General features: G+C 39.7%; 1 protein-coding gene across 1 annotated transcript in view; it reads left to right on the top strand.

Moving 5' to 3' along the window:
• KIAA0825 (KIAA0825 ortholog) overlaps positions 1-13,230 on the top strand; it is a 254,964-nt gene that overhangs the window by 72,589 nt on the left and 169,145 nt on the right. Inside the window, exons 7-8 of the mRNA XM_074569791.1 lie at positions 902-1,072; positions 12,118-12,212. Of these exons, the coding sequence (XP_074425892.1) occupies positions 902-1,072; positions 12,118-12,212 (266 nt within the window). The remainder of the gene's footprint in view (positions 1-901; positions 1,073-12,117; positions 12,213-13,230) is intronic.

Genomic DNA, 13,230 nt, shown 5'->3' with positions numbered 1-13,230 from the left:
TTTCAGAGCTTCCCTTTCAAACTACCCTGGCTCTCACTCTGACACTTTCTACATCAACTGTTCTGCTGATGTTGTATCAGCAACAGAACTGCACAGGAACATGGTATCAGCTCGCCACAATTTGCATAGAAGTGCAAATTTGTTACATTTAAAGAAGTTATAAAATTAAAATACTTAAAACCATGTGGTTTGGTTAATACTGAATTGGAAACAGCTCACAGTCTTTTATCGTCTGACTGTGCTCAAATCAGAGTTCCCTGGTTGATGTGACATGATTATATGTTATGATTACAAGCGTTAACCTTTCAAAATAAAATGTTCAGTTTCTTCTTTTAAATACCAAATGCTTATAGGTATGATACTTGCTGATATTTGTTCCCTGACAGTCTCACTTGTTTTCAAACCCCACATATTTAAAGTTGTGGAGTGCTAGATTGATGTTTCTTTTCACTCAAATGTCATATTCATCAACTGTATTGTGCTAGCAGATTGTTAAACAGACAAGGTGACTTGCAGAGTGACAGTGTAGTGATGTGATGTCCCAAACCATTAAAATATAGTAATGACGTGTTTTTTTCTTCTGTTCAATCAGTTTTTGCAACACGGTGTTTTTTCTGTAATACACAGGTGAGAAGGTTTCTGAGCAGGTCTGTTGCTTGGAAAAAAATCCAAGCATTGATGAATAACAAAACCTGGAACTCAGTTGTAACTTCCCAGGCAGCGGAGAAATGCCAAAGATTTAGGAAGAACTATTGTAACAGTATTTTATAAAGAGGAGAAGATACATTATGCTATGACAAAAGTGAAATTACTTGATATGTTATTCTTTCTTACATAATCACTTTTGCAGGTTCATTTTTTAAGGGATAGTAAAAGATGTTTTATTATTTTACTTGAACAGCCTCCCAGGAATGCCACAAAAAAGGAAGGAACTTCTGCTTAACGTTGTATCAACTCAAATGTCTTTCTCAACTTATTAAACTCTTTTTATTAATGGAAGAAAAAATGGAAGAGCTCTCTGCAGAAATTCTGCTGGTGCCTTCATTTACGGAGAAGAATAAGAATGTTCAAGGTAATGAATGCTTTTCCTTATTTATTGATTCTACTTTGTGTGAAAGGATAATTTTATATGACTTTCAAGATTAATTACCTAATTTATGTCATTGTATTTTATAAACAAGTTTATTACCATATCCACTGAAAATCTTTTTGAAATATGTGGATTTAGATTTGAGCACAGTGACTTCTGGAAAAGAACTGATAGTTATGTGTTGTACAGTAGTTACTGATGGAGAATCATAATGAAAAACTATCAAACACAGTAACATAATATCTGATATTGAACTATGTATAAAATCCTGTGTTTCGTACAGGACAAAACAATACATGGAGTCTGAATTCTTTGAAACTGTGACTGTTTCTGAACTTATCCTTGAAAGCTGCGTTTTTCAAGAGAGAAAAACACTGACTTCAACACCAGTTTAATTGATCTTAGTGTACATGCAACTAAATGTGTTAGTATACAGTCCTGCTTTGACCTATAATTCTCAAGCACTTACTGATATGTACTATGTTTACTATCATGCTTATCCCACTGGCTACAGTGGGTGTTTTACAGAAGTAGGCTCTATATCAGAAAGTAAACTGCTTCACGATCAAGCCTCAAGTTTGCATTTGCTTTAGATTCCAAGCTCATTCTCTTTTTCATCTAATTGCGTTCATGTCATATGAGGAGAACCCAAAATCCTGAAAATTCCGTTGAATAACGCCTTCCAGGTCACAGTATGCTCATAAATGTTCTTCTACTCTGCTACTTCTGCCAGTAGAGAGATTCCAGGTCACCAGAGAGCAAGTGGTTTCAAGAGCTTTGATTATATTGCAGGAAAGGATCAGACCAGAAATGAGGCCAGGCTGCTGAGGGAGAGAGGATAGGTGGAGTCAAATATTTGATATCTCTGTAGTCAAGCTGCAGGCGGAGAAGAAAGGTGTTTTGGGACTGTGGTCTCCTAAATTGATAAAAAATAAAAAAAAAAGATGAAATAAGAAGAGTTCTGAGGGACACATTTTGTTGATGGATTCTTCCTCTGAAATACTGACACTGACATAAAGAAATACAGGTTAACCTATGCATTTTTAGAATATTCATCAAAGCTCAAATAAAATTTGTATTCAGGTTCCATTTTTGGTATTGGCTTCAATGTATTTCTGCCTTCTTTAATCTCTCAGTTTTACTGTTTCTCGAGAAATGTTAAGCTATTATACACCATGTTTTACGTTTTATGGCCTTGATCCTACAAAGAGGTGTTACAGTAAACTTCTAGCAGTAATGTGGCGGATAGGATATACATTCAGTAAGGGTAATTTTAAATGTTCTTTTTATTTGCATATTCTGTGATAAAATATAAGCAAACTGAAAAACTCTTGAAGGGGAAATTTGACTTGTTTGACTAACTACACTCTTAAGACCTGTGATCACCAATAATTCAGAGAACTTAATGATCTCAACGTTAACAAGAAATAGTTTACTTACCAGGAGTTGTATTTAGGACTTTATCCTGCAGGCATTTCTCCAAGCTTAATTACATTCAGAACTGTTCCTCAAAAGTGTGTTAAGTCATTGTCTTTAAGGAATATTCTTTTAGAGTAGTCATGTCTATAGCAAGTAGGTTCTTAAATGGTACCTCTACATAATGGAAACTGAATGGGCAATATTACTAGATCTCGTTGTAGGAGGCAGTCTTCTGGGAAGAAGCCCTATTCTAAAGAAAATATAAAATTACTTTTACCCTGAAACACATGTGGAGGTAAATATTTCACAGATGATGTTAGTGATATCATCAGACATACCTTTGTTTTTAGTGTTGCTGTTCTGATCAGTTAGTTTTGTACACAAAACTTTGCTCACTTATATCAGTTTCTGGAGAATATGTGAGACACATGAGAAGACATGGCCAGAGAAACTTAAAGAAAAAAGGCTAGAAGAAGGGTGTATTGGTGTTATTTTCACTTCATATTGTCAGAAATCTCAGTTGTAGTGATGAAGTGAAAGATGATTTGATATGGGAGAATGAGAGCTATGTTCCCAGTAGTTCCAAGTTCTGTTAAGTACCAAAAGGGATTTAAGATTTTCTCTGTTAATGTCCTATATTGGGCTGATAATCTTATTTTTTTCACTGATGAAGGCTGAGTTTTGATAAGAAGGATTTATTAGAATCATTGCTTTATTTTCATCAGAACACGTTATAATATGTGACTAGGTGACTAGAAAATATAATGGCCATTCTCTCTACTTATTTAGAAGCCTTCTTAGTAGAAATCTTGTTTAATTTATCAGAATATAGAGTGCAGACCTGTCCAAAGCAGCTTTAAATTAACTCAGGTACCAGTATGAGGTTTACAGTGCAGCTCAGGCTGCAGAACCAGCCAAAGAAGCAGAGCAAATTAGCCCAGATTGAACCGTGTGCCGCTATTGCTAGACAGTTACCTGTACTCTCTCTCACTGGTTTAAAGCTAGGTTGGGTGAATCCAAACTACCCTGCAGTCACTGCAGTCTAGGCATATCTGAAGTATCAGTCCTCTGCAGGTAGTACTGCTGGTAAATTAAGGGAAGCAGGCCAATTCATAAAAGGTAGGCTAATATCCAAGTGAGGTAAAGTTTCCCTAGGCATCCCATAGATTGGAACCTTGCACTTGCTTCCTTTTCTTTTTGGTTGCTTTTAGTATTCACGGGAGCCTTTTTATCTATGTAACTCACACAGAGATGCAACAAAAATAATGTTTTTTCATGTGCTTGTGTCAAGTGTTGCGTTTATGTGTATAGCTGTTTCAATGGCAGTTTTAGTTGATTTTTGTTCAGCATATCCCATAGTACTTCAATCTTGATATATAGAACACGTGTAAAGTTCCATCAGAAACAAAGTAGTTCTTTGGATGGTTCCTCTTTTTAAATTTTTTTTTGTCCCAAAGATGGCATCTGAGTTTTATCTAAACCAGACGGTTTCTTGGCCCTCATTTTTCCCTAAACCCAGCGATGACAAAGAGCAATGGCTGCATAAATTGGATGTAAGAAGAACACTTAGGGTTTATCACAGAAGAATCAAAGATTTCATATCTTCTGACAGATTGTTTGTACTCTTAGGGGGTCTTAAGAGGGGTCAAATGGCTTCTAAGAGTTCCTTAGCTAGATGGTTAAGGGATTGTATTAGGGAGGCGTATGTAGTTAAGGGTAAAGAGGCTCCCAGGGTTTGTAAAGCTCATTACACTAGGACTATAGCTGCTTCTTGGGCGGAGAGGTCGAAGGCTTCCACATTGGAAATTTGCAAGGTGGCCACCTGGGCTTCTCTTCATACTTTTTCATTGCATTATCGCTTGGATGTAGTCTCTTCTGCGGATTCTGCTTTTGGTAGGAGGTTGCTTGTGAACCAAAAAAAGAACAGTGAAGAAAAGAAAGACATGTAGTTCACAGTTCTAGCTGGCAACAAGACAAGTTTCTTTGCAGTGTGCACAATGGAATCCTATGAAGACCAATTTAGGTGGTTGAAAATAGATGTTAGAGGGAAGTACTGCCTACCAGTGTTCTCTGATGGTAACCCCATGGCAGACAATAGCACCAAAGGAAACAGTGAACCAGAGTGAACTCTGTAGGGAGATGGATGTAGAGAGTTTTTTTAGGTGATACGGATAGTTCTCTCAGCTCAGTTTGAGAGGTCTGTATCCGGCATCTTCTGGAATATATTCAGAATCCTCATTTTCCCAAATTGTTTTGCATGGATTGAAAAAAAATTCTATGAATCGCATTTTCCACTCCAACTTCTTTTCACTATTGTCCGTGCAGTTCTTCCTGATTTTATTTTTTGACTTTCCTTTGCCAGACATAATTTAGCATGTATTCCTCAATGAGCAGTATGTACACGCCAAGTTTTGTACTTGTTTTCAAGCTATATTTACATTATCTAAGCACAATTTGAAAAAAGAAGTAGTATAAGTACACATTTTATCTGCTACCAGTGTAGTGTTCAAGTTTTCTCTTGTTATCAAATGAAAGGAGAAAATAATGAAAAGTTCCCGGAAAAATAAATGATGGTATGGTTTTGTTCCATTCCTGAACTTTAGTGTGGCATCTAGACAAGACTGCTACTCTACCTTTCTGAGGAAAGCTGTCTGCATTTTTCTGACAATTACGGAAGATTTATTCTCAATGTTGCATAACCTCACTTCGTTCCACTACAAGCAATGGGTTTCAGAAAACTAAAGGAGTAACCACCTTCTGTTTTTTCTTGACTAGACATTTAACCCTTTCTTCTGCAGGTATCTTGTCATGCCTACTGTGATGAGATAGTCTACCTCTCTATTTACATTCAGTTGAAATTCCGGAGGTGTTCTGACATACCTAGTACGCGCAGCATCACAGGGGTTGTTCTCTTTGAAGGAATCTGGAACATTCAGCTGCAGTCAAGGGTTAAGCAGGAGATTTTGGTTTAGAATCCTCCCAAATTGCATTCTCTTCCCATCTTTAAGGTAGATTTATCTTCCCTCTGGCTTTTCAGAAGCCTCTTGTTGAGACTTTTAAAAAATCAAAAACATCTAACGTACTTTCATCTGTCTCTCGCTTTTTTTTTTTTCCCATTCCAGTGAGAAAGGTGAACTTTGGACAGATCAGATAATGAGTACCAAGAAAAGCTTTTTCCAATGGAGCTCTTTGAAAACACTGTGGGCAAAGTTGTCAAGCCCTTAGGTTTACAAGCTTTGCCTCAGGAGACTGGGAAGATTTGCAAAGGTCTTTCCTTCACAGCATCAGAAGAAATCCTTTACTCTATATCCATTTCTGGAAAGTGTAATCAGAGGAGTGTGGAATCAAATTTATAAGGTGCATCCTCTTCGTAGACTTTGAAGTTGCAAAGATCCAAGAAAGAAAGGTGTGATTTTTGCTTTGGTCTCAAAGCAAGATGTTCAAGTAGCATCTTTAAGAAATATATAGCTTCAGCAGATCAGTCCAAAGTGAAGATGGAATTTACACGGAGAGGAGTTTGATTTCAGATGTACGTTTTCTGTATTAGTGTTGTTTGCTCAGTATAGTACAACAAATAAAAAGTCCATTATTGAAGACAGAAAGCAGGAGGTTTTTTAATCTACAGCTAGTCAATTTGTTTTTGTTTGTTTCTTCTGCTTATTTATATTTGTAGGGGAGTGGTATTTCCAATTTCTGCATGACGTATTATTTCAGTTTCAATAAAAGTTCTGACTGAGCAGGCTGAATCCAACGAGTAAGCTACTTTGATGGCCTTGTTGCTTACCTTATTCACTTTGTGAGCTATTATACAAAAGCTTTTCTTGATGCTTTGCTGTTCTATGCTGCATGCAAGATGATGTCACAATAACTGTTCTTATAACCCTAAATGCTATGAAAAGAATAGGAAAGCTATGGAATTCTGTGGGGAAAAAAAAATAATTATACTTAACTTCTTACAAGGAAGAAAGAGAATTATATTAACAATGCAAGAGGTCTCACTGTCATCATCATTACAAAACCAGGAAAATACTGAACTGGAGAAAGAATTAAATACATTGAAGACTAAGAGGACATAGGCAAAAAGATTTGCATTAAAGAGGAGAATAATCCCAGACAAAGTTGGCTGAAGAGTTTCATTTTAAGTGAAGCACTTGATGTAATCTTGTTTTGAATATTTACTATAAAAATGGTTCAAGCTGCTGTCTGGTAATCTGAAGAAAGTGAACAAGGTATGAGCAGTTGATCGAGTTTATAGAACAAAAGTTTCAAGAAAGATATAGCAAGGATTTATTATTAATCCAGTCTTCCCTAATAATAAAGAACAGTGGAGGTTAGAATATGCTCTGGAAAGGGAACAAGTAGGAAAGACTAGGAAGTTTTCCTTCAGCCTCCATCTTCTTCTTTCATGACATTTTCTCCTTTCTGCTCTCTTTCTGCAAATTCTGTCCTCTAAGCAGCCATATGACAAGGATTGTGTACCTGTTTATCTATGCAAATGAAGTCCGAGGTTTGGAATAAGAGCAAAAGAACAACAGCAGAAGGACACAGAGTGGTTGGAGTGGGGCCAGAGGAGGCCCCGGAGATGCTGGGAGGGCTGGAGCCCCTCTGCTGGGAGGACAGGCTGAGAGAGCTGGGGGGGTTCAGCCTGGAGAAGAGAAGGCTCCGGGGAGACCTTCCAGCCCCTGCCAGTCCCTCAAGGGGCTCCAGGAAAGCTGGGGAGGGACTCTGGAGCAGGGAGGGGAGCCATGGGATGAGTGGAACAGTTTTAACCTGAAAGAGGGGAGATTGAGACGAGATCTGAGGAAGAAATTGTTGGCTGTGAGGGTGGTGAGCCCCTGGCGCAGGTTGCCCAGAGAAGCTGTGGCTGCCCCATCCCTGGAGGGGTTCAAGGCCAGGTTGGCCGGGGCTTGGAGCAACCTGGGCTGGTGGGAGGTGTCCCTGCCCAGGGCAGGGGGTGGCACTGGGTGGTCTTTAAGGTCCCTTCCAACTCTAATCATTCTACAATTCTATGATAATTTGGGAGAAGAGAGGAGTCAAAGAATTTGTGTGGAAAACTATGGCCACCTAGGTAGGGATGCTTCCTCTATCCCATTGCCGGCCTCCCTGTCTGCAACGGCAAACTAACTTGATCTGAATAGCTTGACTACAGCAGCTGCACCAGTCTCTTGAATAATACTGCACTTATTCCCAGGGGAGCTTCATGATTAGGGCAAGACAGTCAGAAGACCAGTGAAGAAGTAGCAGGAGAGGAAGGGGGTAATTTGATATGTGTGTCTGTGAAAACAGTGTTTGAGAGGAAGGTTGTGGTAGCATCTGAAGTGCAGAGGCCTTGAGGGGGCTGTGGCTACTGTGCACTGATCAGTGAAAAATGTGAAGAGAGCCCTTGCGAGCTGGAGATTGAATTGAAGAAGGTTAAGGCCAACTTTACCTAGGTGAGATTGGGGAAAGCAAAAATTTGGGAAACCAAAGGAACTCAGTAAAAGATAGGAGACTCGACCCTGGGGCTTCTTTGGGAAGACCAGAAAAGATTTTAGATGTGTGTGAGCCTGCGTGCACCTAGACAGATGTACATGAATATAGGGCAAGAGTGCCCAGGCTGTTAGTTAGAAAAGGAGGTGGGGAGATCTAGTAAAACCTGTTAATTTCAAAATGAATGAACTTTTAAAATGACTGATGCTGTCGGAAGCATCATTTGGCTCTTCACCTGGGGTCCTGGAGACGTAAATCTACCACAAGTAGATACCTATTTATCTCAGCTATGAGTTCTTACCAGGTAAGGCAGCAATTCCAAAAACACACAAGGATTTTAAGTTAAATGTTTAAGGTTTTCTTTAAAGTCTTAGTATAAAAAATTATAAATAGCTGATCTAAGTAGTGACAATAAGAGAATGTGAATATAGAGATATTCAGCTGTGCTTATAGTTAGAATCAGATGTTCCATCTATAAAAAAGGAGAATTGCAAGGAAAAACAAGGCAAATTTAAGGTACAAAGAATAGAAAAGGGAAAAATATCTGGTCAGTTAGGGTGGTTTTTTTCCATTCTGGAGTAATTTCTGAAGAAAATTGTAGGAAACTTCATCATAAAATACATTAAAACATATTAAAAAAGCACTAAGTTTATGGTGCTGTCTCTAGCATATGTTGAATGATTAGGAAGCTAGATGACCTGGTTAGTGTCTTCTGGTTTTACATTGTACTATTTTATCTTTATTTTTCCCAGCTCAAATCTGTTTTTCCCTGATGTCTTTTGAAAATGCAGATGAAAAGAGTGCTTGCGAAAAAATAAACACAAATAACTTGATGCTTTAGAATCCTGTATAGGTGTATGAAAAGTGGAGTGTTCATTTTCAGAGGGTGAATTGTGTAGGGGAAAGATAAAATCCGCTTTGGGTAAATGAAATCCTATGTGTGTGCAAATACTGGGTATTTCATAGAAAGAGAAAACGTTTTTAAACCTTGGCCGTGGGTACCACCGGTAGCTTCAGGTGACTGAAGACCTGTAAATTTATGCTTAGAAGATAATCTTTAACAATGATGTATCTGTATCTGTACCTGTGCTTTTACCAGCTTTGTGCTTAGGAGACGGATTTTTGAAGTACCATATTGTTTGGTTTTATTCTCATATTCCTTTTGACAAACAGACTCAGAGAATCACAGAACGGTTGAGGTCAGAAGGGACCTTTGGAGGTCATCTGGCCCAAGAACCCCTGCTCAAGCAGGGCCATGTACAGCCAGGTGTCCAGGATCATGTCCAGACAGCTTTTAAGTATTTTCAAGGACGGGGACTCTGTCACCTCTCTGGACAACCTGTTTCAGTGCTTGGTCACCCTCACAGGAAAAGTATTTCCTGATGTTCAGAGGGAACCTCCTGTGTTTCTGTCCGTGCCCATTGCCTCTTGTCCTGTCAGTGGGCACTGCTGAGAAGAGCCTGGCTCTGTCCTCTTTGCACCCTCCCTTCAGGTATTTATATATATTAATAAAATGGCTTCCTGAGCCTTCCCTTCTCTAGGCTAAACATCACAGTACTGTCAGCCTTTCCTGATATGTAAGATATTCCATTCCTTTAATCATCTTTTTGGCCCTTTTTTGGACACCGTCCAGTATGTCCATGTCTGTCTTGTACAGAGTAGCCCCAAATTAGACACCATACTCCAGGTGTGGCCTCGCCAGTACTGAGTAGAGGGGAAGGATCACCTCCCTTGACCTGCTAGCAATGCTTTGTCTAATGCAACCCAGCCTTCTTTGCAGTAAGGGCACATTGCTGGCTCATGTTCAACTTGGTGTCCACCCAGACCCCCAGGTCCTTTTCTGAAAAGCTGCTTTCCAGCTGGGTAGCTCCCACCATATATTGGTGCCTGGGGTTGTTCCTCACCAAATATAGGACTTCGCACTTCTCCTTGTTGAACTTTTGTGTGCCCATTTCTCCAGCCTGTTGAGGTCCCTCTGAATGACAGTATGACCCTCTCTGGTATATCAGCCACACCTCCCAGTTTGGTGTCATCTGCAAACCTGCTGAGGGTATGCTCTGCCCCATCATCCAGATCATTAATGAAGATGTTAAACAGGACTGGACCGGTACTGACCCCTGAGATAGATCACTAGTTATTGGCCTCCAACTAGACCTTGTGCCACCAACCACCACGCTCTGGGCCTGGCTGTTCAGCCTGTTTTCCAACGACCTCACTGTCTGCTTATCCATCCCATACATCAAGAGTTTGTCCACAGCTTGTCCCATAACAGGATCTGATGGGAGACAACGTCAAAGGTCTTACTGAAGTCCAGGTAGACAATATCCACTGCTCTCCCCTCATCTACCAGGCGAGTCATTTCTTCATAGAAGTTTACCAAGGTGGTCAAGCATGGCTTCTCTTTGGTTGAGTCATGCTGAGTATTCCTGATGAAATTTTTATCCATAATGTGCGTCAAAATGCTTTCCAGGATTAACTGTTCCATCACCTTCACAGGGACTGAGGTAAGGTTGACTGGCCTGTGATCCCCTGAGTCCTCCTTCTTGCCCTTCTTGAAGGCAAGGGTGACATTTGCTTTCCTTCACTCTGTGGACACTTCTCCCAGTTGCCATGATTGATCAAAGGTTATTGAGAGTGGCCTTGCAATGACATCTGCCAGCTCCCTCAGCTCTTGTGGGTGCATCCCATCAGCGCCCGGGACTTAGGTTTGTCCGGTTTGCATAAATATTCTCAGACCTGATCCTCTTCCACCAAGGGTACATCTTCCTTGGTCCAACCATACTCCCTGGGACCTGGGGTTCCTGAAGGCTGTTCTTGCTAGTAGAGACTGAGGCAAAGGTGGCAGTCAGTACCTCAGCCTTTTCCATGTCTGTATAACCAGGTACCCCATCTCATTGAGCAATGGACGCACATTTTCCCTTTTCTTCCATTTTCCACCTTTGTACTTACGGAAGCCCTTCCTGTTGTCTTTGACATCCCTGGCTGGATTTAGTTGCATTTGGGGTTTAGCATTCCTAACTTCGTCACTGGATGCTCAGACATTGGTTTTTTGTTACTCCCAGGTTACCCATCCTTGCTTCCCCCGTCTGTAGGCTTCATTTTGTGTTTGAGTCTGGCTAGGAGCTCCTTGATCATCCATGCAGGCCTCCTGGCATTTTTTTTTCCAACTCTCTTGAGCTTGGAGTAGGTTATCTTGGATATTAACCAGCTTCTTGGGCCTCTTGTCCATCGAGGGCCTTATCTCATGGGACTCTTCCAAGCCAATCTCTGAAGAGGCCAAAGTCTGCTCTTCTGAGGTCGAGGGCTGTAAGCTTGCTTTTCACCCTCCTCCCTGCCTTTGGGATCCTGAAGTCCACCATCTCATGGTCACTGCAGCCAAGGCTGCCTTTGACCTTCACATTCCCCACCAGCTCCTCCTTGTTGCTGAGAACGAGGTTCAGCATAGCACCTCTCCTCATTGGCTCCTCTGTCACTTAGGGGAGGAAGTTATCATCAGTACACTCCAGGAACCTTCTGGGTTGCTTGAAACGCTGATGGAAGTGATATCGACCATGGATATTGGTTTGTCCCTGTCAAAACCGGGGCAATATTCCTGTTACTCCAAGATTTATGAGTGAGCTTTGTACCAGCCCTTCTTAAGGAGCTTCACTTGTTCTTTTTCCTATTGCCATTATTTTGCTTATAATAACTATACTAATTAACTGTCTTTTTATTCTTATCATATTGACGTTTCCAAATAAGTAAAAACTATAAAAATACATTAGTGTGCAATTCATATAATTTATTGAACAAAGAATAGAAATTAATTTCTACACAGTTGTTCTAACGTTATCTGTTCTGCCCAGGAATAGGTGACTGCACAATCAGTATAAAAATGAATTAATGACAAAAGAAACTATATTTTACACATTATATGTGCGTTTGTATAAAATATGAATACAATGGGATGTGGATTTCGTCATGTTATATAAAAGGAGCTGTGTATAACCTGAATTTGACTTTATCATAACATTAGTATTCCCCTACATCTTGTTGAGGGTTTTTTTATGCTTCATATTGATATATCAGAAGGTGTTGTAGGCTGCTGACTTTTCTACAGAATTAATCTTAACTTTGATCCCTTTTATCATACTGTGCAGGAGTTCTGAAGAAAGCTAGTGGGGAGCTTTTAATAGGAGAAACTAGAGCAAATGAAACCAGTGTGCCTCCTGAACAGTTACTTCAGGTAGAAGAGGTGAGTATGAAAAGAGTCTTACACTTTGTAGGGGATTTTCTTTTGTCTGCGCCTCCAGTGTAGTCTGCCACCATGTTCATTATAAACACCTATTGCCATAGTTTCGTTACTTAGCTACTCCAATTAATTTTGAGTGCAAAGTCTCAGTTAAGATGGAATAAAATCTTAAGGCATTCATGAAGTGGTTATTATTTAAGATTTAATAACAGAATGGATTTAACATCAGAAGTATAAGATACCTCATAACAAAACAGTAAAAAAATGCTAAAATATGATAGATTTCTTCAGTATTAAATATTTTCTAAAATACAGCAGAATCTTAAAAAACCTATCAAGTTCTTAGCATTTGATCATAATGATGCTTCCTATAGGGATAAGTACCACACGATGTCCGGTTTCTTTGATGCCAACAAACTACTGTGTAGTAAGCACTATGATTTATAGAACGCATGTACAAGATTAAGTTTTAATCTGGCTTGCATTTACTACTGAACAAATTTTTATTGTTGAATTTATGGGACCTAAATACTCTAACAAGTCTGATACTTTGCGGTAGTGGAATTTCATTTCCTAATGGCTCAATTTTAATGCTGAAGTGACTTTATAAAATATGCTTTGAATCAGTTTGTGAGACTAGCGTTCCTGTATCTTATAGATTACAAAGAACATTATTTTGAGAAGACTGAGCTTTACTTGACCCAAGATCAAAAAAAATGAAAGAAAAAAAAAAAGAGGAAGTGCAAACGTGTGTCCATGGGGGCTGCCTCTGTGCTCGCTGGCGTTGAGTGCTGGGAGTGGGCAAAGGGAAAGGAAGGAGGCGGCAACTTCTGAATTGGAGTAAACTGAAAGGGCTCCACTTGGTAGCCCTTCTTTGTCTTCCAATTTAGTATTATAGCTGCAACTTGCTGGGAATCCTTCTTTTCTTTTCTCCTGCTATGTCCTTATAGTGGGGATCTGTACTGGACATCTTGCGACATTAAAATATTTCTCTTCCAGTGGTGCAATTCTCAGTTGGCCA

Source organism: Larus michahellis, chromosome Z, assembly GCF_964199755.1.
Source record: "Larus michahellis chromosome Z, bLarMic1.1, whole genome shotgun sequence".
In the NCBI taxonomy this organism is placed as follows: domain Eukaryota; kingdom Metazoa; phylum Chordata; class Aves; order Charadriiformes; family Laridae; genus Larus; species Larus michahellis.
This window is presented reverse-complemented; position numbering and strand designations above follow the sequence as displayed.